This window comes from Geotrypetes seraphini, chromosome 6, assembly GCF_902459505.1.
Source record: "Geotrypetes seraphini chromosome 6, aGeoSer1.1, whole genome shotgun sequence".
NCBI classification, from domain to species: domain Eukaryota; kingdom Metazoa; phylum Chordata; class Amphibia; order Gymnophiona; family Dermophiidae; genus Geotrypetes; species Geotrypetes seraphini.
In genome coordinates, this window is record NC_047089.1 from 128,317,803 (window position 1) to 128,344,752 (window position 26,950).

The 26,950-nt window shown below is 43.7% G+C and overlaps 1 protein-coding gene across 1 annotated transcript in view; it reads right to left on the minus strand.

The window, feature by feature from the left end:
• TM9SF2 (transmembrane 9 superfamily member 2) overlaps positions 1-26,950 on the minus strand; it is a 496,116-nt gene that overhangs the window by 402,018 nt on the left and 67,148 nt on the right. Inside the window, exon 4 of the mRNA XM_033948899.1 lies at positions 15,598-15,725. Within this exon, the coding sequence (XP_033804790.1) occupies positions 15,598-15,725 (128 nt within the window). The remainder of the gene's footprint in view (positions 1-15,597; positions 15,726-26,950) is intronic.

Below are 26,950 nucleotides of genomic sequence, written 5' to 3' on the forward strand. Positions count from 1 at the left end.
CAGCGAGTTCTGAATGCTGCGCTGCCAACGGCTATGTGAGACCCGGGGGGGGGGGGGTAGAGAATGAGAAATGCTACTGATGGTTGTGTGAGACCGCGGAGGGAATTCTGCTGCAGCATCCTTTTGGGGAGACAGAGTGAAGGAGGGAGAAGGAAGACCAGGGAAGGGGGGGGGGAGGTGTCAGAGCATGGGGGGGGAAGGAGACAGATGCCAGACCAGGGGAAAGGAAAGAAGGAGGGAGAGAGAGAAAGGAATGAGAGGAGATGCCAGATAATGGAGGGGGAGGGGGAGATGGAAGGAGAGGGGAGAGATGTCAGAGCATGGGAGAAGGAAAGGAAAGGAGATACCAGACCATGGAAGGAGAGGGAGAGATGTCAGGGCATTAGAGAGGGGGGGAGGAGACAGATGCCAGACCAGGGGAAAGGAAGGAAGGAGAGGAGATGTCAGATAATGGAGGGGGAAATGGAAGGAGAGGAGAAAGATGCTAGACCATGGTGTGGAGTGGGAAGGAAGGAAGGAAAGGAGAAGAGAGAGATGTCAGAGCATAGGGGAGACAGAAAAATGGAAAGGGGTGAAGCTGAAATGAATCATGTACAAAGGAGAGAAAGGGCACAGGATATACAGTTTATTGAAGGGACATAAAAAGAGGGAAGATGCCGTATGGAAAGAGAGGGCGGACAGTGGATGGAAGGGGCAGACAGAGAAAGTAGGCAGAGGCTGGGAGGAAGGGGCAAATAGAGAGGACAGATATTGCACGGAAGGGAGAGAGGACAAATGCTGTATAGAAAGAAGAGAGCAAAGAGAAGATGATTAAAGCAGAATGAGAAAAGGTAGAAATAATTTTTTTGTTGTTGATTTACGTAGAATCAAGTAGTATTGCAACTGTATTGATAAAAGTTTATAAATAGGAAATGGAAATAAGGCAATTTTTTGAGACTAAACTCCTTTTCTCAGGTCAGGACAGGATACCATAACAGCACTATACTGTACTGTCTCAAAGAAAGATTTGGCCTCTGAAAGCTAATTGAAAAATGGATTAGTCCAAAAAAATGGTATTTTCTTATTTCTTGTTATTTGTTTTATTTCTATTTGTTAATTTGTAAAGTGGTGATTGTTAAGTATCAGTTTTTTCAAATTTACATCTGTCTTTATATTTTGCACAGTATTAGGGGACAAGTGTCACTGTTTCTGTGGTGTTGCATTGTATGCAGAGTTTGGTTTCTTGGCGGTTTAGTTTAACTTTTGTCTACATATTTTTATTTTTAGTTTGTGATTATTCCATATTGGACAAGGGTGTATCTGTGTTCTGTGTGTATGAAAAGGACATGTTTTCTGTTAGTATCGACTGTACAAGATCAATTCATTGTGCAGGATCTGGTTTGTTTAGTTTTACAGTGCATGTGTTGGTGTTCTAGTGCTCACTATAATGTTTAAGATGCTGCCTTGTCCTAGGTGCACCCTTGTGTGACTCATGATTACTAAAAATAAATTTTTTATATAGCGGAGAGGGTTGTTAAAAATGATTAGCACTGGCTGTAATATATACTAGGTACGCCACTGGATTTAATGACCGCCACTGGATTTAATGACCCTATTCTAACCACCATATTTCCCCGTCCCACCCCACCCGGCTACTTTTTCATGCCACTCGGCTGAAAAAAATTTCTGGGGAGAACACTAAAGGTGTTTGTGTGTGGGGGGGGGCTCTGAGGCTTTTTCCTTTACATTCCTTCACCTTCATTTGGCTAAGATGTCTGTGAAGCCCTCGCACTGACAGGGAGCCTGTTATTCATTTCCTCTTTATCCTCTTTTTCTTTGGAGTGTGTTTTGAGTAGAAGGGAGTTGTATGTAGAATTCTATTGTCCTTCCACACTTGTGTTTGTTGATCTAGGATATGGGGAATAACCCACTAGTCCCGGAATAAAGTGGGATTGTACAAGAAACATGCATTAGTTAGACCCACACTGAAAAAGGGGAATTTAGACTCCTCCTATAAACTATAGACGAGTATCTAATCCATATATGGCCAAGATCATGAAAGGGCTTTGTTTATACAGCATAGGGATTTCATCACCAAAAAGAACATACAACAATACAACATCCCTGCCAACCAAGATTCAGGGGAATAATTGGCACCAAAACAAGCCTTGAAGCATTTTGAGTGAAATACAAGGATTTGTGGCCTTTAATTTTGTTGTGCTATTACATCTGAGTGATATTGGATTAAGGCCCAGATTCACTAAAGATAGTGGAATCAGTCGTGGGCCGATTCATAACATAAGAACATAAGCAGTGCTTTTGCTGGGTCAGACCAGAGGTCAATCGTGCCCAAGAGTCCGCTCACGCAGTGGCCCATCAGGTCTTCAAGGCTTACCTCCATGGATACTAATTTTTCTGCTTGATCTCCTGTGAAGACTTTTTCAGGTTCCGGCACATTGGATGTGTCCTCTTTTGTAAATACTGACGAAAAGAACATGTTTAGTCTACCTGCCAATTCTTTTTCCTCCTTCACCACTCCTTTCCTATCTCCTTCATCCAGCGGACCCACCTCCTCCCTTGCCGGCTGCTTTCCTTTAACATATCTGAAGAATGGTTTGAAATTTCATGCTTCCCTAGCTAGCCTCTCTTCATATTCTCTTTTTGCTCTTCTAACCACGCGGTGACATTCTTTTTGATGCTTCCTATGCTCTTTCCAGTTCTCCCCGGTTTTGTCCTTTTTCCATTTCCGGAATGAGTGTTTCTTGTCTCCTATCGCTTTCATCACTTCTTTGATTATCCACGCCGGGTCTTTTTTCGGTTCTTTTTGCATCCTTTTCTAAATCTGGGGATATACAGATTTTGCACTTTGCTCAGCGTGTCCTTGAATAAAAACCAGGCTTGCTCTACAGTCTGCGATTTCTTTGAGCTGTTCCTAAGTTTCCTCCTTACCATTACTCTCATGGCTTCGTAATTTCCTTTCTTGAAGTTAAAAGTTGTCGCTGTGGTTCTCTTCCCCTTCGGTATTACTATTTTTTTAAAACAGCGATTGATTCACTATCTTTTTTGCATGCAAATGATTTGCAAGGAGGGTGCAAATCATTTGCATGCAAACTCCCAACTCAAACCAACTGAGTCAGGGCAGAGCCCTGACAGTAGTGACAGGAGAAGCATCCTCCTGTCACTGCTGTCAGGGCTTCTGCAAGCATTTTTAATTTTTTTTTAATCAGGCAGATATTTTGCATGTTTTTTACACATGCAAAATATCAGCCCGATTTAAAATTTTTTTTTTAAAGTCCCCCCACCCTCTCCCGACAAGTGCCCCTTCCCCCTCCCTCCCCGAACCCCCCCCCCAAAAAAAAGTGCCTCCTCTGCCAATGCCTGACGCTGCTTCAAAATTATGGCAGGAGGGTTCCCACTGCCAACTTCTTCCCCCAAAACAAATCGCAGGAGGGATGCCAACTCCTTCATGCCACCCACCGGATACCCCCCTCCCTGTTCCCAGTCTTTCCCCAAACCTGTAACGGAGCAGGAGGGGTGCTCAGTCCCTCCCGCTACGCATCTGAGGCCTTAGGCCCTGCCCCAGTGAATCATGTGATAAACGGGGAGGGCGTCTAAGGTCATGATTGGCTCAGGTGCCTCGGGTTCCTCCCTTGAGAGGGGAGTAGCCTAAGGAAGTCCCTGATTGGCTATTGCTTTGGCAAAGGGGGACTGGGAATGGGGAGGGGGTGTCCTGTGGGTGGCAGGAGGGAGTCGGCATCCCTCCTGCGGGAACGGGGAGAGGGTGTCCGGTGGGTGGCAGGAGGGAGTCAACATCCCTCCTGCCGTTTGTTTTGGGGGGGTGAATCAGGAGTGGGAACCCTCCTGTCATAATTTTGAAGCGACGTCGGGCATTGGCGCGGGGGGGCATCGGCACAGGTTAAAACCATGGGCTTGCAATGTGCTTTTTGCAGAATATATAAAAAGGAAAAATTCCTTTTTTATATAATTCTGCTAAAAGCATATTGCGAGCCAGTGGTTTTAAAGGGCAGAAGAGGGCAGGAGAGTCTGTAAGGAAGAAGCGACTGGTCCTCTGCAGTCGCTTCACTTCAGATCGGCAAGCCCAATCATCAGAGGGAACGCTTCCAGATCAGCCGCAGGAGGCGCATGGAAGCCGCTGCCGCGGCTTTCAACAAATGCTGCAAGAAGATGGAGGAGGGTGCCGGCAAGACAGAAAACACCGCATCACCGAGGCACCCGGCAAGACGGTAAACACATTCGAGCATTGTTACGGGTGCTGCCTGGGGGAGGTGGAGGACACGCAGGACAGGTTGGCCCATTTGGCCTTCACCGCTGCCTGGATGGTAATAGCCCTTCATTGGAAGAGCTCAACGGTGCCTACCCTGCTTTACTAACTCGGCGCTGGCAGCAATTTGAGGAGGTGTGGGGTTGATTTCTCGCAGTGGAGGGAATGGATTGTGCTAGAACTGAGGTGTGATGGGGGGAGGGGGGCAGTGATTGGATTCCTGGGTGGTTGGGATGTGGCTTGGATATAGGGAGTTGGGGGCTCCACTTGGTCTTCTAGGTGGTTGGGGAAGGTACCGGGGAAGGGGTCATTGAGCTGTCTCTCAGGGGGTGGGGGTGGGGAAGGAGGGGTTCTGTTTTGTTCTCTTAAAAATGTTCAACACAGTTCTTGTGCTTGGTGGGACATTGTTATTTGGTTGTTACTTTTCAGGACATTGGGATCCTTGTGTTTTTCTTGTTTCCTATCTGTGTTTAAATAAAGAATGAAAAAACAAAACCATCAACGGGCTAAGGAACTGGGAGTTACAGACACCAGCAGCAGTAGCCCTTCAGGAGAAGGCAGAGAGGGCTGGGGGCAGTAGTGAAGGAGACAGAATGAAGGGAAAGATAGAGGGGAGCATGAGCCATAAGATGGAAGAATGGAGGGAGTGAAGGAAAGAGAGGCAGAGGTGAGGGAGATAATAGAAAGGGAGAATTGGGTGTCTGAGAGAGGGAAAGAGATGGTGCAATTGGGGAGAGAGAAGGGGAAAAACATACTGGGCCGAGGAAGCCTCCTGGCCTTTTTTTTTAAGTACAGAGGGGGAGGGTATTAAAAGAAGTGCTAGATTGGATGTGGGGAGAGAGCTTATAGGGCCAGAAACAGATGACAGAGAGATGATGGCTAAAAACAGGCCAGAGAGATGGTGGGCAATAGTCTGAAGGGAGAAAAGTTGGACCTGGGGTGGTGTGGAGGAAGAGGGAAAGAGATACTTGAAGGGAGAACTGTTGGGAAGAGAAAGGGAAAAATGGTAGACCTGGGGAAGGCAGGCAGGCAGGGGGAGAGATGGGATGGGGGCAGTTGGAAAGAGAAAGTGAGAGAAGTTGGATTTGGGGGTGGAAGGGAGGGAGGGAGAAATATTAGGCCTGTGGATGGAAGGCAGAGAGATACTGCATCTCTCTTTTTTTTCCCCTCCATTTTATTGTTCAGCATCAAGGTGGGGGAGGAAAGAAGAAAAACAGAAAAGAGAGGGAGCAAAATGTTGGACCATGAGGATAAAGGAGCAGAGATGGACCCATAGGATAGCAGGAGGGAACAGAGCTGGGATAAGATGCTAGGAGATGGAAAGAAAAGGACAGGGAATTATAGCCTGACCAGAGGAGAGATGGAGGGGGATTCTTAAAGTGGTGAGCCATGTGGATGAGGTCAAAATGGAGAAGACAAGATGAGTGAGAGAGCAGTGAGTACAGTGGTGGTAATGGGGAGTAGATAGAAGGGAACAGGAGGCTGGGAAAAGAGTGAGATGGGAAATGGGAGAGCTAGAGACTGAGAGAAGATGGAGAATTGAGAGGTAGTTGAACATTTAAAAATAAGAAGGGTGAGAAAGGAAGGTAAGACTTGAGTGGGAAAGGAATGAGATGGGAAATGGGAGAGCTAGAGACTGACAGAAGATGGAGAATTGAGAGGTAGTTGAACATTTAAAAATAAGAAAGGAAGGCAAGATTTGAGTGAACAGAGGCAAAAAAGAAAAGAAAAAGTTAAGAAAGCTGAAAAGGAAAAATCAATACATTGGAGACAGGCATAAGAAGGAAATGGAACGAGAGAAGAGGAGAAAAAAATGGACAGCAGACACGGGAAAGAGAATTAGTTGAAGATAGAGAAAAAACAGAAAAAGAAACTGGGACCAAGATGATGGAATAACAAAACATCCAGACAACAAGGTAGAAAAAATGGTTTTATTTTGAATTTATTAACTAGAATATGTTAGCTTTGGGATATGTGCATCACAATTATTTTTGTATTCAGTGACTTAGTTCTATACAGCTGATTTGGGGGAGGGACGAGCCCAAAATTAGGGGATGGGCACCAAAGTTTCTCCCTGCCTGAGTGCAATTTATAAATACTTGAGCTAGTGGGGATTCCCAAGCCCTGCCAACTGAAGAGATCTTCCTCCAGTCTGGCAACTCAAAATCTCCAAGCTTTGCAGCCAATGGCAATATCCTCAAGCTGCCCCTGCTTTCATGTATGCATGAAAGCCAAAGTGGGGGGCACGGAGGAGGGAAGGCAGCCGCTCTGCAATATTGCTGCCATCTGCAGAACTTAGGAAGTTGGAGGGGGAGGAAGTGGCTGTCAGTTGGTAAGGCTTGAGGATCCCTACTAGCTACAACAGGGGAGATGTTCATTTTGAGGGAGCCTAGGCTCAAAGTGGGAGGCCCAAAAAAGCAGTAATATTTACCCTGATTAAACGATCCTCCACGTGCGCTCCTGACAGCTGATTCAGCATCCCCGCTCTTATGAGGCTCACCTCTGAAGAGGCTCACCGTAGCTATAATAGAAGTGAATGGGAGAACCAGGAGCGCACATCCCTGCTCATCAGAGTGGGAATGTGGAAGCATGTGGCTGCTCCCACTGTCAGCGGTGCACGTGGAAGATCACTCAGCCAGGGTAAGTATTACTGCTTTTTTGGGTTCCTTTCCACAGTGTCCCTTTAATGAAGGTTTATTATTAGATACGTACATCTTCTATATTAGTGATTGAAAATTTGGGATCTGCTCAACCTTTTTTTTTTGCTCATCGGCTAGTGTTAGTGCGGCCCCAGAAAAAAAATTTTCGGCCAATGCATCCCAGGGAAGCCAAAAGGTTGGACACCCCTGGTTTAGTGAATCGAGGGCTCTCTACTTTGAGGAGTAGTGGCTCGTGGCCAGTAGGAGGTGATGTTTATGGTACGGTTATGGAATGGACATCAGGATATGATAGTGCAGTATTAAGTGCTGGTTTTTCGTATGATTCTGGGTAACTCTAGTTAGATACAAGCATATGTGTTAGTTAAGGCCACGCCCAATAGAAGCGTACGAAAAACGGGTGAATAAAAATCTGAATATAAATGTGGCCAAGGCCAGAAAAACACACTACAGATTAATATAAGGGAAAGCATAATAATATTCTTTTTGTGTACTTTGCTATTAGGCTAGATCATGAAGGAAATCACATGGACTCCATTTTGTTCTCTGTTTTGCTATATCTGCTGTGTCTTTGGACACCATTTTGTGTCAGTGACTTTCTGTCAAGTCTTTGTTTAGGCTTCCTAGCATCGTGGTGTTAATTGATACCAGATGTGCTTTAGGCTAGCTAGGATTAAGTATCCCAAACTAAGATATAACAGGCATTAAATATGAATTAAATATGAATCAAAAGTTATGAATGTATGGAATGCTTGGGCCCAAGCAAGTATGAATGTGTGGATATGAAAGAATTGGTATTAAAAATAAAATAGAAGAATGCTAAGGAAAAAATCCTGAATACAACATCTTGAAATAATTAGCAGTCTCTAGCAGGGAAAGGGGGAGACAGCCCCTTCTTTTCCTCCAGGATAAGGTTTCTGTGTGAAGATCCATAAAATTTGAAACTGTCAGCTTAGGGAGAGCCCTCCTTTCCTCTAAGGCTGACAACTTTTCAGCACTGTAAGGTTTAGAACTTTTTAGCAGCTTGTTTGATACATAGACAAATTGTCTAAAATAAGTTTTAAGAATGATAGAAACATAGAAACATAGAAAGGTGACGGCAGAAAAGGGCCATAGCCCACCAAGTCTGCCCACTCTACTGACCCGCCCTATCAAGTCTGAGTGAATTACTAGGCCTCTGTAGGGATCCCACATAGATGTCCCATTTATTCTTAAAGTCAAGCACGCTATTGGCCTTGGCCACCTGCTCCGGAAGTTTATTCCAGTGCCCTACCACTCTTTCCGTGAAGAAATACTTCCTAATGTCACCCCTAAATTTCCCTCCTCTGAGTTTGAGCGGATGTCCTCTTGTGGCTGAGGGTCCCCTGAGTAGAAAGATGTCATCTTCTACCTCGACACGACCCGTGATGTATTTAAACGTTTCAATCATGTCTCCCCTCTCCCTGCGTTCCTCCAGAGTGTAGAGCTGCAGTTTGTTCAGTCTCTCCTCATACGAGAGACCCTTGAGCCCCGAAATATTCCTAGTGGCCATCCGCTGAACCGACTCGACTCTAAGCACATCTTTGCGGTAATGTGGCCTCCAGAATTGCACACAGTACTCCAGGTGAGGTCTTACCATGGTTTTGTACAGTGGCAATATGACCTCAGGTTTCCTGCTTACGAAGCTTCTATTGATACATCCCATCATTTGTCTTGCCTTGGATGATGCTTTTTCCACCTGATTTGCAACCTTCATGTCTGCACTGATGATCACTCCCAAGTCTCGCTCAACTATCGTCCTGGTCAACGTTTCTCCATTTAAGGTGTAGGTTTTGCATGGATTCCTGCTACCGAGGTGCATGACCTTACATTTCTTGGCGTTGAAGCCCAGCTGCCATGTTGAGGACCAGTTCTCCAATGTAAGCAGGTCCTGCGTCATACAATCCTGCAAATCATTTTCCCTTACTATATTGCATATTTTGGCGTCATCAGCGAATAATGTTACTATACCCTGAAGCCCTCGTGTCAAGTCCCCTATGAATATGTTAAAAAGGAGTGGACCCAGGACTGAGCCCTGTGGGACTCCGCTGGTCACTTCCGATGTTTCAGAGAAGGTGCCATTGACCATCACCCTTTGAAATTTACCACTCAGCCAATCTTGGACCCAAGTAGTTAGCGTCTCACCTATCCCCATTGATTTCATCTTGCTTAAAAGCCTGCGGTGTGGTACACTGTCAAAAGCTTTACTAAAATCCAAGTATACTATGTCCAGAGACTCCCCGGAGTCCAGCTTCGTTGTTACCCAATCAAAGAAGCCGATGAGATTAGATTGACATGACCTACCCCTAGAGAATCCATGTTGATTGGGATCCCTCAGATTCCCATCCTCCAAGATCATGTCTAACTTGCGTTTAAGTAGTGTTTCCATGAGTTTACACACTATCGATGTGAGACTCACCGGTCTGTAATTCGCAGCCTCTGCTCTGCAACCCTTTTTGTGCAGAGGAACGACGTTAGCTGTTTTCCAGTCTAGTGGGACTCTCCCCGTCCTTAGGGAAAGATTGAAGAGTATGGCTAATGGCTCTGCCAGGACTCCGCACAGCTCTCTGAGCACTCTTGGGTGCACTTTGTCTGGTCCCAAAGTGCACCCAAGAGTGCTCAGAGAGCTGTGCGGAGTCCTGGCAGAGCCATTAGCCATACTCTTCAATCTTTCCCTAAGGACGGGGAGAGTCCCACTAGACTGGAAAACAGCTAACGTCGTTCCTCTGCACAAAAAGGGTTGCAGAGCAGAGGCTGCGAATTACAGACCAGTGAGGAATATTGGAAATGTTATAAAATGTTAATGTATATTCAGAAATGAATGTAAACAGAACAAAAGTGATTTAAACTAAACTAAACCTTGGGTTTATATACCGCACCATCTCCACGAATGCGGATTTTCTTTTTTCTTTGTCTAACTTTTAAACACCGCCTTTGTTGATTTTTATTGGCTGTCAAACTGATGATGTCATACTGAGCCAAAAGTATATAATAGAGTGTCTTGAGATATTGAACTGAGATCGTTATCAGAGGGCCAGCATTTTGGCAACTATAACGATCTCCTACTAGCGCAACTGTTAATGCAAGCAATTATGCTTTATTCTTTTGAGTCTCATAATGGAAAAATATAAACAATAACTCAATAAATCATAATTATAATTATTATAACCTTGCGCTGGTGTCATTTGCATGTTTTTTTGTTATTTTTCACACCTTGAGCTTCATAAGTGCGCGGCATCCAATTTCCCATGCTCAACTTATACATGCCATTTTCCATAATTTGCATGTGCAGATCGTATTGTAAATTGATCGCACAGCTGTTTAGTGAATTGGGTCGGGTAACAATTGGGTTATGATACGATCACAAAACCATCGGTACACAATCAGTAAGTTTTGTGAATCTAGCCCTAAGAGTAGAAGGTTACTTGGAGGGATTTCTTCTTTTCGATGTTCCCCTCTGTCTGTCTTTGATCTCGGGCAAGCAGATGCTCAACTGTGTCCCTAGAAGAGCCTTTGTCTGCACTGCAGAGAAATTTTTTTTTCCCTTTCTATGGAAGCTCTATGGCAGTCCAAATATTATTTCCTTTTTTAGAAATCCTCCTGCTTGATTCTGTCCTATAAAATCAGGGCAATATTGTGGGTCATCTGGGCATTTATTTCATGGCTCACAAAATGTTTCTGAACTAAAAAAAAAAAAAAAAAAGAAAGGCAATGTTTTTCTGAGACCAATAGAATGTTTGTTCTATCTTCTCTCAATATTTCCTCTAATCAAATTTCTAACCTTCATTTATATTTGAGTCAACCTTTTTTGGGGGAGGAAAAAGGTCTCCTTGGTTTATATTTTGATCAGTTTATATTCGAGTATATATGGTACTTTTAAAACCAACAGGAGGAATTTTTTTTAACTCGAGAAAATTTAAGCTCTGGAACACATTGCCAGAGGATGTGGTAAGAGCGATTAACTTGTAATATTGCTATACTTAATTTTTGTTGGTTGTACCTTGTAATATTGTAATTGTTGTATTCATCTCACACTATCCTGTTTAAACATCTAAGAGCACTAAGAACAACTCTCACCACTCAGGCATAGGCAATCCAAAGAGACAGATAACACCAATAGAGCAAAGAACTCCAGAACCAACACCCCTTTTTACACACAAAAATGGCAACACGCACATTTAAACTCATCCTAGTCCTACTACTGCTCTCCCTACTCATAGAGAAATGGAAAACTGCAGGATACCACACACATTCTATACCCATCCTCACAACAACACACAGACTGGTTCAACCCAACAGGAAAGTCCAAACCCCTAGAACCCTGACACCTTGTCCATCATCCAACCACGAAAACATTCTCACAATCTGGGGAAAAAGACCCCCAACAAAACCTAAGACAAGACCACAAAAACTTCAAACACCTTCCAGAACACTAATCAACACACTAACTACTCACCCTCTCATAAAATTCACATCAATAGCATGCGCATATATGAATATACGATCTATCAACCCAAAGACAGAACTAATCAAAGACTGGCTGATCAAAGATAATCTAGGTTGCCTCTTCCTAGCCGAAACCTGGCTCACTTCTGACTCAGACCCTAGCATTACTGAATTCTGCCCAAACGGATATAAACTAAAGCTAGTATGTAGAGAAAAGAGAAGAGGAGGAGGTCTAGCAATCATTGCAAAAAACAACTTCAACATTAAAGTCCTAGCCATGCACTCCACCCCCCAGCTAGACCTTCTAGCCTGCCAACTTTCTGACAACACTCTCACAGGAACTCTGAACTGCCTTCTCTGCTATGTCACACCAGGAAAATGGAACACCTCTAAACAAGAACTCGAAGAATTTATCCTCCAGCATTCCCTCTCCTCCACACATAACCTGATCCTAGGAGACATCAATCTCCACTTAGAAGACCACACCTCCAAACAAGTAGCGGACATTCTTTCATACCTCAACACCCTATCTTACCAGATACTCAATCCCGAACCCACGCATGAAAAGGGCCATCAACTTGATATAGCCGCTTACACTTCCCCCAACCTTAACACACAAAACATCCACATCACCAACGGCTCATGGCATCCCACCTTATGGTCTGACCATTACAAGTACACCTTCACAATTAACTGGGTGCAGAATAACAACAAACCCACGCCACACACAACAAGCTTCAAGTCCAGAAAGAAAATCGATTCTACCACATTCTGAGACACAGTAGACCCAGAAATAGACCTAAACAATCCCAAAGGATTCATAAACACCTGGCGCTCCACAAGTGAATCCGCTTTAAACAAACTAGCACCACTAAAAACAAAAAATAAAATATGCAGACCATCAGACAAATGGTTTGACGCCAAACTCCTACACCTAAAAAGACAATGCAGACAATTAGAAAGGACATGGAAAAAACAGAAACAAGACCACACCAAAACAGAATGGAGACACCAAATCAAACAATACAAAATCAAACTGAAGGAAAAAAGAACAGACTACTACTCCAAACTCATTGGCACCGATAAACCGGACACAAAAAAAACTTTTCAACCTTATCAGAAATCTCACTGATACCAAACCAAACCCACCTCGCCACCCTAGGAAACCAAACTCCAACAGCCTTCCAACTAGCGGACCATTTCAAACTCAAAATCATCACATTCAGATCCACATTTAACAACTCTCGAAACATCTTAGAAGAGATACTAGCAAAACCCACAAAAGACGAAGCCACCTCAGCAGATAGGATCTGGACCGACTTCCCAACGACACAATGGTCAGACCTAGACCGGCTGTATAAAAAATACAGCAAATCTTCATGTGATTTGAACAATTGTCCTCCTTATCTACTAGCTACAGCGTCCACTAAATTCACAGCTGGTCTCACGCTATGGCTGCAAACCACCCTAAGGGAAGGTCAGTTCCCCCCGGAACTTGGCAAAATCATAATTACTCCCATACTAAAAGACCCCAAAGGCCCAATAGAAAGCCCAACAAATTATAGACCAATCGCTTCTATACCTCTATACGTCAAACTCATAGAGGGTCTAGTAGCACAATATCTCGCCAATTACCTAGAAGACCACCACATCCTACACCCTACTCAATCCGGATTCAGAACCAATCACAGTAATGAAACACTTCTGGTTTCCCTACTAGACATAGCCCGTCAGCACCTCAGCAAAGGAAATAAGTTACTAATCATCCAACTCGATCTTTCAGCAGCATTCGACTTAGTTGACCATTCCATACTACTCCAGATACTAGATGCCATAGGAATATCGGGTAATGTTCTCAACTGGTTCCAAGGATTCCTCAAAACAAGATCATACAAAGTCAAGTCAAATGATCTTCTATCCGACTCATGGTCAAACCCCTGCGGAGTTCCACAAGGATCCCCTCTATCGCCCATACTTTTCAACCTCTTCATAGCATCCCTAGGCACGCCCCTAGATGCCCTAAACATTACATCCTTCAGCTACGCAGATGATAACCATCCTCCTCCCCTTCGACATCCAAGACCCCACCTCCAACGGACGCCTGAAAACAACATTGGAAACTGTAGAAAAATGGATGACGAACCACAAGTTAAAACTGAATGCGGAGACAACCAAAATCCTACTACTAGAGAAGGAACAAAAACCATCCCTAACAGAACTAGATGTAAACACAATCAAATATCCAATACAGAATACTCTCAAAATTCTGGGAACACACCTAGACAGAGGCTGCACAATGCAAACACAAATACACAAAACCATAAAAAAAGCATTCTTCACCATGCGAAACCTAAGAAAAATAAGAAAATTATTTTCCAAAGAACACTTCAAGATCATTGTACAATCCCTCATACTCAGCTCCTTAGATTACTGCAACAGCCTCTACCTACCTTGCCCAAATACTATGATAAAACAACTATAGACCGTTCAGAACACAGCTATCAGACTCATCTACTCGCTCAGCAAATTCGACCACGTCACACCCGCCTACGTAGACTCTCACTGGCTTCCGATAAAAGCAAGAACTCAATTCAAACTCTACTGCTTACTTTTCAAAGTAACCCATGGTATGGCCCCCAATTACCTGAACAACCATCTTTGCCGCTACCGACTACCCAGATCAAGAAGAACTCAGAATCTTTTCACCTTCCCCCCTCATAATGGTACCCGACGTAAGAAACTTTACGACAGCCTTCTAGCAACTCAGGCAGTGAAAACTGACCCCACCATCACCAAACTGATGATCAAAACAACAGACATCAAAGTGTTTCGGAAAGAAATCAAAACATTTCTTTTCAAAAAACACGTCCTTACTTAATATTCCCCTCCCCAATCGCACATGCACTCTCCCCAGCAAATAACACACTAGTCATCCCCTTGAACCTCATTTACGAAAAATATCCAAACTCCTAAATAAGCATCTCCCTTAGGTATCCATTTAACCTTCTCCTAAATAAGCATCTCCCTTAGGTATCCACTAAACTGATTCCTTCAAAGTTAGGTATCTTTCTTCAGTTGCCTATATTGTTTTCCCCACTGAACCTTGTAACTACTTGAACCCTGTCAAATTATTCTATCGATAAATCCAGATATCTTATACTTGTATTTCTATACCACAACATGTAATTTACTTAAATCGTTGTAATGTAATTCTCTCGGTAATGTCCTGATCTCTTTTAACTGTAATCCGCTTAGAACCGCAAGGCACAGGCGGAATAGAAATCACAAATGTAATGTAATGTAATGTTAACGTAGCTGGTTTAAAAATGGTTTGGACAAGTTCCTGGAGGAAAAGTTCATAGTCTGCTATTGAGACAGACAAGGGGGAAGCCATTGCTTGCCCTGGGGTATCATGGAATGTTGATACTATTTGGGTTTTTACCAGGTATTTGTGACCTGGATTAGCCACCATGAAGACAGGATACTGGGCTAGATGGACCATGTCTGACTCGGTAAGGCTATTCTTATGTTCTTATATAGCTCTAAATTCAGTCGCCTATATGGCAATGAATAGTATTGTCACTGAGCCATTAAACCATCCTTGTTAGGATCTCATAGACTAAGCCCATCAGAAACATAGAATGCATGTGCTTTTGTTCTACAATTTAGCAGCTATAGCTTTTAAATGAGTCTCTATTGATCCAAATTTAAAAGGGCAATTTTATAACTAGATGCCTGAGGTTAGGTGCCCTTTTGCATGCATATATACACCAAAAAGTATGACTTACATGTGTTAGTACCTTAAATACTATTCTATAAGGGCATGTGTTAAGTTTTATGGTGTGCAAATGCAAAGGGGCATACACATAGGAGGAGCATGGGCAGGACCTCTAATTATATCTGAAATTATAGAACACCTTAAGTTATGTGCCTCTTTGCTGCATTTAGGCACCCATATTTATATCACCTCACCAATGTCAGTTTACACTAGTATTTTATAAGTTGCAGCTATAAAACAGGTGTTTCCCTGTGCCATACCAGGGTGCCTACTTACAGCACTGACACCTTAGTTTTGTATGTTCCACGCACACATCCCTCCTGCCCTATATGTTCAGTATAAATATCTGTACAATAACCGATATTAAGAACCCATTTTACAACAATTAAGTAACATTTCAGTCTTGCATATTTTAAATTTAAAAAAACAAAACTCACCAATGATGTTGGTAGTTCAAAAGCATACTTTTCTTCAAAAAATCTAACTTTTGCTTTTCATCCTTTTTGTTTCCATCAAATGTTTTAGTGCACACTACACGACATTTCTCTTCCTTTTTAAAAGTGAACTGTATGAAAACAAAACTAGATTTCACTTGAAGTCAAAAACAAATTCTTAATGGCAACATAAACACTATTTATTTACAGAGGAGAAAGAATGGTTCTTTATAGCCAAAATAGAGAATGGTTTCTATCTAAAGCTACTCAATAAATAGTAAGTATAAAAATATTTTATAGTGTGTTAGGGTTCAATTCACACAAGCTTCTAGACGGGAGACAGAACACAGCAGTGTGATGTAAAAATTGTTTCTTTGTATGTGTTATATACTTTGCATGTACTGCATAATGTATGTAACTGCTGCAGACATTTTTTTCTATCAGTTATTTTCTACCTTAAAATTAACAGAGCAAACATATTACCCTACATTATATTTTTGTAGGTGAATCCAATAAGTCAAAACCCTCAATTTCTTATTTCACAGACATAACTTTGCATGCAATATGGGCATTCTGTCTTTGCTTCCTGCCCTTTTTCTATCATGACATTCTGAGCATATCTACTATGCTACCTTCTCTTGATTTCAAAAACGTGTGTGATGCGATCTAGAAGAATATAAATAACTCAAAAAGGAAAATAACTGGTAGACGACACATAGATAGAAGTTCAAAACAGCCTTAAAACCCCAGCTAGAATAAACCCAAATTACCGTATTTTTCGGACCATAAGACGCACTTTTTCCACCCCATTCAACCGACGATGAAGTCTTATGGACTGAATGGACTGAATGGACTGAATACACTGCGCCCCCCCCCCCAGGTACTTTTTTTAGCGGCAGTGGTCCAGCGCAGTCTCCTGGTTTTTTTGCAGCCAATCACAGAGCAGTGCAGGACCAGGCAGGAAGCGCAAAGGTCGCGCTCCTGCATTGTGCGTCACTCTTCTAAGACAAAGGCAGCCATCCAGGAGACCGTGCTGGACCACTGCCACTAAAAAAGGTACAGGGGGGGGGCTGCGGGCTTTGGGCAGCTGCGGGCTTCCCAGCACCAGACGCACCTACGTGTTGAGGAGGAAAAACCAAGAAGAAAGAAATTCTGAATCAAATTTTTTTTTCTTGGTTTTTCCAAAAAATACGGTATTTACTTGTAATTGGGGTTTTCTGTAAACAGAAAGTAAATCAAACATGCTAGTGGAAGACATCACATCAACAGACGACCTAGCACAACACTTCAACTCAAAAATAGTGAACCTAAGGAAAAATAGCCCAACAAACAACACAGATGAACAACAAATAACCAACACACATGAAAACGAAACACCAGTAGACATGTATTGGAACTCCTTTCAGGACCTAGAATGGAACAGCTTCTTAAAACTATACAACAAATACACCAAATCAAACTGCATCCTAGATCCCTGTCCACCCAACATAATGAAAGCAGCCCCTCTAGACTTTAAAATAACACTATGGACTCATATGTCCAACAATTTAAAAAACGGAAAATTCCTATCAAAAAATGGTCACATTATAATCACCCCAATCCCAAAGAATCGTAAACTACCCCTAACATCAGCAACCAACTATAGACCAGTAGCATCTATCCCATTTTTCGTAAAAATAATGGAAGGCTTGGTACAAACCCAACTGATGGACTACCTAGATCGGTTCTCACTGCTACATGAAACCCAGTCAGGCTTCAGACCTCTGTTCAGTACCGAGACGGTGATAGCAGCAATCTTAGAATACCTACGTAACCTATTTAGCAAAGGCCACAAAGCCTTAGTGATGCAATTCGACATGAGCTCAGCCTTCGACTTGGTGGATCACAAAAAACTACTACAATGTTTAGATTCAATTGGCATCGGAGGCGAAGTGCTGGACTGGTTCCGAGATTTCCTCACAACCCGCACATATCAAGTCCGCTTCAACTGCAATCTCTCAAAAACATGGAGAAACCCATCAGGCGTTCCACAGGGATCCCCACTATCCCCACTACTCTTCAACATCTACATAGCTTCATTGGGCACGCAGCTAACCCAGCGAGGCATAAAAGTATTCAGCTATGCAGACGATTTCACAATCATAATCCCATTTACGGCATTCCCCTCTGAAACCATCCCCCCAGCAACTGAAGCGCTAAACACGATGGAACAATGGACCACAGATTTCAAACTGAAGCTCAATTCAGAAAAAACTAAATTCTTCATAGCCTCGCCACACGCACAGAATACGACAACATCACTACACATTAACAATCTAAACTACCCCATTCAACCGACGATGAAGATCCTAGGAGTAATACTAGACCAAAGCCTAACCATGAAGGACCACATAGACTCCTTAATCAAAAGAGGATTCTTCACTCTCTGGAAACTTAAGTCCATTAAGGCGTACTTCCACACTTCAGCTTTCAGAATGCTAGTACAATCCCTAACACTAAACCACCTGGACTATTGCAACATCACCCATCTGACGATCCCACAGAAGCAAATGCAAAGACTACAACTGATACAAAATGCAGCAGTCAGGATGATTTTCGGGCTGAAGAAGTCCGATCACATAACCCCTTCTTACCGACTCCTACACTGGCTGCCAATGGAGGCGCGCACAAAGTTCAAGCTAGGATGTCTCTGCTTCAAAGTATTAAATGGTCTAGCCCCAAAATACATCACAGATCTCTTCTCATTCCCAACCAACAGACACGAAAGAAAAACACACATGAAATTTGTCTCCCCACCGGCTAGAGGGTGCAAATATAAGAGACACCATCAACAACTGCTATCATATCAAGCAGCCATATGGGGTAAAGACCTAGAAAAACTCATTGCACACACAAACAATTATGAAGAATTCAGGAAACACCTAAAAACTTACCTATTCTTGAAACACCTAGGCAACGAACCAGAACATCAACCCCCTCGTAACATCATCACATAACTAAACTAGCAAACTGTTAACCCCAACCCCTAATCACTAACTACGAACACTCTATTCAAGTCACGGAATATTTCTACTTCTGAGCAAACAGCTTGGCACTTCCGGGCCTTGCAACACACAAACTGTTGTTAACATTATTAATATTATCAGATGTAACCTGCTTTACTCTTTAAGTCATTGTACGAGAAGTATACTGCTATACTCTTTAATTCATTGTACATAAAGTTTCTCTTTATTGTATTGAGATGTACACTGCTAAACTCCTTAATTCATTGTACGTAAAGCCTCTCTTTATTGTATTTACATTTTCTTTTACTGTATTCACAATCTCTTTTACTGTAAACCGCCTAGAAGTCGCAAGATAGCTGGCGGTATATAAAAATAAAGTTATTATTATTATTATTATTATCATCCAACAGTACCCACATTAATCCTACTCTTTCAGATCAGAGCTTAAAAGAAAGAGATAATGGTTACTGCAGTTGGGCAGACTAAATGGGCCATTTGGTCTTTATCTGCCATCATGTTTCTGAAACCTTTCCTGAATATGCATAAGCATGCCTGCGAATATACTGTATTTTTTTGCTCCATAAGATGCACTTCCCCCCCAAAAAAAAGTGGGTGGAAATGTCTGTGCGTCTAATAGAGCAAATATTGCCATTCAGGGAGCAGCGCAGGGCCAGGCTATAGTGCAAAAAGCTCACTCCTGCCTTGTGCGCCACTGACTGCGAGATCTGAGGCATCTGTCCTGCGAGGGAAGGACACAGCTCGGGGCAGGAGCATGGAAAGCTCGCTCCTGCCGATACACCGCTGGACCACCAGGATTTAAAAAGGGGAAAAAAGGTACGGGGGGGTTAATGAAGAATCAGGAACATGTAGGTGAAGACCCCTATGAGACCCCAAAAGTTATATTTTTAAGATACTGTACTTATGAATTCAAGTTTCTGAACAATCATATTTCTCCCTGTCAGCAGAAATAATATGCTTGTGTGAAAGGTTCATCTCTGCTCCAGTAGCTGGCAAATATCTGCTGACGGTAGCAGCGTTGGATATTTTGAGACTTTTCAAGAAGACAAATCCAAACAAGAAGATAAACTCAAGCAACAATATAGGACAAGATGTCCTACCAAAAATTATCAAGCTCAGGAAGGAGGGGGGCCTATTCTCAGAAATTACTGAACTTAGTATTAAGAATGCATTGTGGGGGAAACAGAGAGGTCAGATTGACAATGGGTGATATGCTTCAATAAGGCTCCGAGATAAATATGCAGACTATACAATCAATAGATATGATAGATGTGTCAACCCAATAGAAAGCGAGTATGTAATTTGTAACTAGGTGGTACTTTAGGCTACTTAACTAAAGTATATAAGTAGCATACCAGTTGCCTTAGACCAGGGATCTCAAAGTCCCTCCTTGAGGGCCGCAATCCAGTCGGGTTTTCAGGATTTCCCCAATAAATATGCATTGAAAGCAGTGCATGCACATAGATCTCACGCAATCCAGTCGGGTTTTCAGGATTTCCCCAATAAATATGCATTGAAAGCAGTGCATGCACATAGATCTCATGCATATTCATTGGGGAAATCCTGAAAACCCAACTGGATTGCGACCCTCAAGGAGGGACTTTAGAGACCCCTGCCTTAGGATGGATTCATAACAGTAGCTGACCACTCTGACTGTTACCCATTGGCTCAATGTGCTGCACTTTGTTGTTCTATGAAAGCTGACTTTTGTCTATTACTAATAAACCTATATTATATATATTTATCAGCAATTGGGTTGTTGTGCGAGGTCAGTATTATGAAAAAGTTTGCAGCGCCTTCTCAGGGGGTAAAAAAATTGTTAGTCGGCTGGGATGGATTCCTCCTGTCTCGGCCTGCCACTAGACCACCAGAGGGGGGACAGGGTACAGAGTCAGGCAGGGAGTGGGGGCCAGGGTGCAGAGACTGGCAAAGAGTGTAGGGTTGGGTGCAGAGCCTGGCAGGAAGTGAGGGGGCTGGGTGCAGAGCCTGGGAGGGAAGGGGGCTGGGTTCAGAGATTGGCAGGGAGGGAAGCTGAGTGCAGAGCCTAGAAAACTAGAAGAGTGCTTGAACCTTAAAATCTCTCATTTGCTAATGACAATGATGATGGTTCTTAATACCGCTGTTGGCTTTACATGGTTGAAATATTATTCTTCTATATTTTAAATACTAGTCTTTAAGCCCATTACATTAACGGGTGCTAGAATAGATGTGTGTGTCTGTCTGTCTTTCTTTCTTTCTTTCTCTCTCTCTCTGGCCGATGTCTGTCTCTTTCTTTCATCGGCTGTCCACCACCACCCCTTGCCTGCTCACCTTGTCCAGCAATAGCCCTTCTACCTTCCTTTTATCTTCCCCATGTCCAGAAGCACCCTTCACTGCTCCCCCTGTCCAGCAGTAGCCCTTTTCCCTTCGTTTAACCTCTGCCCTGTCCAGCAGCACCCCTTCCCTGCTCCCCTGTCCATCAATACCTATCCAGCAGCACCCCTTCACTGCTCCCCCTGTCCAGCAGCAGGCCTTCTCCCTTCATTTTACCTCCCCCCTGTCTAGCAGCAGGCCTTCTCCCTTCGTTTAACCTCCCCCCTGTCCAGCAGCACCTCTTCCCTGCAACCCCCTGTCCATCATTACCTGTCTAGCAGCTCCCCCTGTCCAACAGCAGCCCTTTTCCCTTCGTTTAACCTCCCTCCTGCCTGCCTCTCTGTGGCCCCCTTAATTTTCTCCTCCCAGAGCAAAGAATGATTGCTGTCTGCCCCCCAACACACCCTTCCCCCCAAAGCAGCCTCCTTTCCCTCTCCCCCTCTACTTCTTGCCAGCATGGGACACCTCACAGCACCCGCACGACACCCTCCTGCCGTTGTAGAGACAAACCGCTGCTCAATCCACTGCACACGCCCCAAGCCGGTGCACGTACCGCAAGCTGCCACAAGCTGCCCCATGCTTTGCAAATGGAATTCGGCACGGAGGCATACATCACAGCAGCAGGGATCATGGGCTCAGGGTTTTTTTTATAGAGGATATTAGTACACCATTTGGTTCAGAATATTTTTTTTCTTGTCTTTCTCCTCTAAACCTAGGTGCGTCTTATAGTCAGATGCATCTTAATAGCAGGGCTGTGGAGTCGGTAGATAAATGTTCCGACTCCGACTCCTCAGTTTTTTGTACTTCAGACTCCGAATCAGACTCCAGGTACCTGAAATTTCCTCCGACTCCGACTCCACAGCACTGGTTAATTTTCAGATCGTTAAAATGGAATGTCAAGTTGAGAGAAATGAGCATTTTCGACACCACCTTCTTTTTGCTTTTAATCAAGGTTCTAAGGCCGCAGAAGCTGCTCGCAACATTTGTGCTGTGTATATAGTGGGTGCTATAGCTGAAAGAATCGCTCGTGATTAGTATGCCAAGTTCAAAAATGGAGTCGGTAGATAAATGTTCCGACTCCTCAGTTTTTTGTACTTCTGACTCCGACTCCGACTCCAGGTACCCGAAATTTCCTCCGACTCCTCGACTCCAACTCCACAGCCCTGCTTAATAGTGCGAAAAATATCGTAATTTCCTTTCTTATTATACATAGTTGCCTTAGAACCAACTCCCCAGGATGAAAGGTAAGATTTGTGCATCTATCTGGCTTTGCAGTCAGACAAATTCTATACATAAAAAGGGTAGTCAATGATCAGGGAGGAAAAAAAACAAAACTTATGTGGATGTACAAGACTGAGAGCTAGATGCACAAAACTCTCCGATCATGTACCAATGGTTGCTAAAGAAGAGAGAGGAGGACATGATAAACATACTACAAGGGAAAGTCAAAAAGGAACGGGAAGATGGGAAGGCACAGGAAAAAGAAAATACGAACACGCCACATGGGCAAGGCAATAGAAACATACCACAAAGGGAGGACAAAGGAGAAAATATTCAGGAGTTGGCTGGTCAGGAAGAGGACAGAAAGAAGACTGAAGCACCTGGGAAAACAGCAAGGAAGACTAAATGCCAGGACTTGAACTGCATGTACACTAATGCAAGGAGTCTAAGGAATAAAATGGGGGAATTGGAAGTCATGGCCAAAAATGAGAACCTAGACATCATAGGGATCACGGAAACATGGTGGAACGAGGAAAACAAATGGGACATAGTACTGCCAGGGTATAAACTCTACCAAAAAGATAGGACTTATCAGAAAGGAGGAGGAATAGCACTGTACATAAGGGAAACCATTCACTCAACTAGTGTGGATACAGCAGCGGCAAATGGTCAACTGGAGTCATTGTGGGTTAAAATACCAGGAAAAAACGGATCCGAGATAAAGATGGGACTGATCTACCGTCCACCTGGGCAATCGGAAGCAGAGGATACAGAAATGGTAGCTGAGCTGAAGAGGGAATGCGAGAACGCTAACACTATAGTTATGGGAGATTTCAACTATCCCGGGATAGACTGGCGTCTTGGAAATTCAAAATGCACGAAGGAAACAGAGTTCCTGGAAGCCGTCCAAGACTGTTTCATGGAACAACTTGTCCAGATTCCAACGAGAGGGGCAGCGATCCTGGATCTGATCCTCAACGGGCTAAAAGGACCTGCAAAGGGAGTGGATGTAATGGGACCGCTAGGAAACAGTGACCACAACATGATACTGTTCCAAGTGGAAGTAGGATTACCAAAGGGGAAGAGAACAAAGGGAACAGCGTTTAATTTCAAGAAAGGGAACTATGATGCCATGAGACAAATGGTGAAGAAGAAGCTCAGAAACAGCTCCAAGAAAGCTCGGTCTGTGGAGCAAGCCTGGTCCCTACTCAAGGACACGGTAAGCGAGGCACAAAATCTATATGTACCCAGATTTAGGAAAGGATGCAATAAGAATCAGACTAAAGACCCAGCATGGATAAACAATGAAGTAAAGACAGTGATAGGAGACAAGAAAACATCATTTCGGAAGTGGAAAAAGGACAAAACTGAAGGAAATTGGAAAGAGCACAGGAAGCATCAGAAAGAATGTCACCGAGTGGTCAGAAAAGCCAAGAAAGAAAGAAATTTTAAACCATTTTTCAGATATGTAAAAGGGAAACAGCCAGCGAGGGAGGAGGTGGGACCTCTGGATGAGGGAGACAGGAAAGGAGTGGTGAAGGAGGAAAAAGAGGTGGCTGATAGACTAAACAAGTTCTTCGCATCGGTCTTTACAAAAGAAGACACATCCAACGTGCCGGAACCGGAAAAAATCTTCAAGGGGAATCAAGAGGGAATATTATCATGCATGGAGGTAAGCCTCGAAGACGTTCTCAGGCAGATAGATTAAAAATTGACAAATCTCCTGGCCCAGATGGGATCCACCCGAGAATACTGAAAGAGCTCAGAGACGAAATAGCGGAGTTACTCAGGCATATTTGCAACCTATCATTGAGAACAGGGATAATCCCGGAAGACTGGAAGATAGCAAATGTTACACCAATCTTCAAAAAAGGATCGAGAGGCCACCGGGGGAACTATAGACTGGTGAGCTTGACCTCAGTTCCGGGGAAGATGGTCGAATCAATGATCAGGGAAGGTATCAATGAGCATATAGAAAAAAAACAAACTGATGAGAACAAGCCAGCACGGTTTCTGTAAAGGACGATCGTGCCAAACGAATCTACTGCATTTCTTTGAGGGGATAAGCAAACATTTAGACCAAGGTAACCCCACTGACATAGTATATCTGGATTTCCAAAAAGCCTTTGATAAGGTACCTCATGAGCGCCTGCTGAAGAAACTGTGGAACCACGGGGAAGAAGGGGACGTCCACAGATGGATCCAAAATTGGCTGGCGGATAGGAAGCAGAGGATAGTAGTAAAAGGACACTACTCTGACTGGAAAGGGGTCACGAGTGGTCTGTGCTGGGACCGCTGCTGTTCATTAACGATCTGGAAACGGGCACGAAGTGTGAAGTTACCAAGTTCGCGGACGATACAAAACTCTCCAACAGAGTAGAAACTGTTGAGGAATGCAAAGAATTTCAGAGCGACCTGAACAAAATGTGTGAATGGGCAAAAAGATGGCAGATGAGCTTCAACGTGGAGAAATGTAAGGTCTTGCACATGGGGAAAGGGAACCCCATGTACAGCTATACAATGAGAGGAAGGGTGCTGGGGAAAGGCACCCTAGAAAAAGACCTGGGGGTATTGGTGGATACAACAATGAAACCAGCGGCGCAATGTGCAGCGGCCTCAAAGAAAGCAAACAGAATGCTGGGCATTATCAAAAAAGGTATCACTACCAGAACGAAGGAAGTTATCCTGACATTGTATCGAGCAATGGTGCGACCACATCTGGAATACTGTGTCCAATACTGGTCACCGTACCTTAAGAAAGACATGGCAATGCTTGAGAGGGTCCAGAGGAGAGCAACTAGGATGATAAAAGGAATGGAGAACCTTTCATATTCCGAAAGGTTAGACAAACTGGGGCTCTTTACCCTGGAAAAGCGGAGACTGAGAGGAGACATGATACAGACGTATAAAATCATGAAAGGCATAGAGAAGGTGGATAGGGGCAGATTCTTCAGACTAGCGGGGACATCAAAAACAAGAGGTCATTCAGAAAAACTGAGAGGGGACAGATTCAAAACGAATGCAAGGAAGTTTTTCTTCACTCAGAGGGTGGTGGACACCTGGAACACGCTTCCAAATGAGGTAATAGAACAGAGTACAATACTGGGTTTCAAAATGGGGCTGGATGACTTCCTGGAAGCGAAGGGGATTACAGGGTATAGATAGAAGGTTACTCTACAGGTCATAAGCGAAAAGCGTATGACAGTTTTAGGGTATGAGCACTATCAGGTCTTGGACCTGAGGGGCCGACGCGTGAGCAGACTGCCGGGCACGATGGACCTCCGGTCTGACCCGACAGGGGCAATTCTTATGTTCTTATGTTTAGCGACAAGACGGAATTTGCCAACCCAATTTTCAAAATGGCTCACCATGTAGTTTTCCGTACAGTCGTACATTTCCGATTCTGGCATGCAAATGCCAAATGACTTCATTTCTATTAAAATGAGGTCATTAATATTAAAACCAGCCATCTGATTGATGGCCTAACATTGCATAAGTAATCCAAAAAACAAGACAAACAACCCCACAACAAATATACAGCAAAGAGAAAGTGTGGAAGGAACCACACACATCAACATGGGATAAAGTGGAGTTTATTAAGCACAAATCAACTGTTAGAAACCAAACATGTCATATTAGCTAAGAAAAAGTCCATCATAACTAATCTAACTTGCATATCCTTGTAGGTCCGTGTTTCGACTTTATGATGAAAACCTGCCTCAGGTGTAAAGATGGAAATCCATTAGATGGTATGCAAGCATTTCAAATTCAAATATCGTACAGTGCTGTGTGTCAATTTGTAAGAAATTTATCTCGGGTAAAGATATAATGCTTCGCTTAAAGGCTCTGTAGCTGCACTTACACGCACGAACAGCCATGGAGCATTCGAGCCTTGAAGTGCTTGTGCGTCATCTAACAGATTTCCATCTGTACATCTGAGGCAGGCTTTCATCATAAAGCCGAAATACAGACCGTGTGAGGTTTACAAGAGTCTGCAAGTTAAATTGGTTATGATGAACTTTTTCTTAGCCTAATAGGACATGTTTAGTTTCTAACAGTTCATTTGTGCTTAATAAACTCCATTTTATCCCAGGTTGACGTGTATGGTTCCTTCCACACTTTCGTTCGCAGCCTAACACTGCATGTCAGAATCAGATCAGATCGGCAATACCAACCTGAAAAAAATGATAAGTTTGCCAATTTTTCCCCCTATGGGCATAGCGATGTAGAGGGGGGTGTATCTGGCACCAAACTAGAACCAGGACCCCCAGCACGTCAATAAAAATTGGCAGCAGGGATGCCCACACCCTCCTGCCATCAACCTCCCAACCCCACCTTAGGCATCTGAGCCAATCAGGGCCTCAGGCTACTTCCTGTGTAGCCTAGGGAAGTTCAGGAGTGTGGGGGTGGTTCGTGGGAGGCATCCTTCCTGCCAATTTTTGGTAAAGTGGGGAAAGGAAGGGGAGGGAAGGGGTAGGTTTGGGGCGTCAATTTGGCAGGGGGTTTGCGTCAGCAGGAGGGAGTGGGCATACCACCTGCCAATTTATATTGAAGTGTGGGGGGGAGTTAAAGCAGCAGGAGGGAGTGGTCATCCCTCCTGCCTCTATTTTGGTTTGGGGGCACCGGGGGGGGACTGGCATCAGGGCGAGGAGGCGGCTCACAGTTTTTTGGGGGGTTTTTAATTGGGACAGATATTGTGCATATATGACACGTGCACATCTATGCCGTTGAAAACCAAAAAAGCACCAATGACCGAGTGG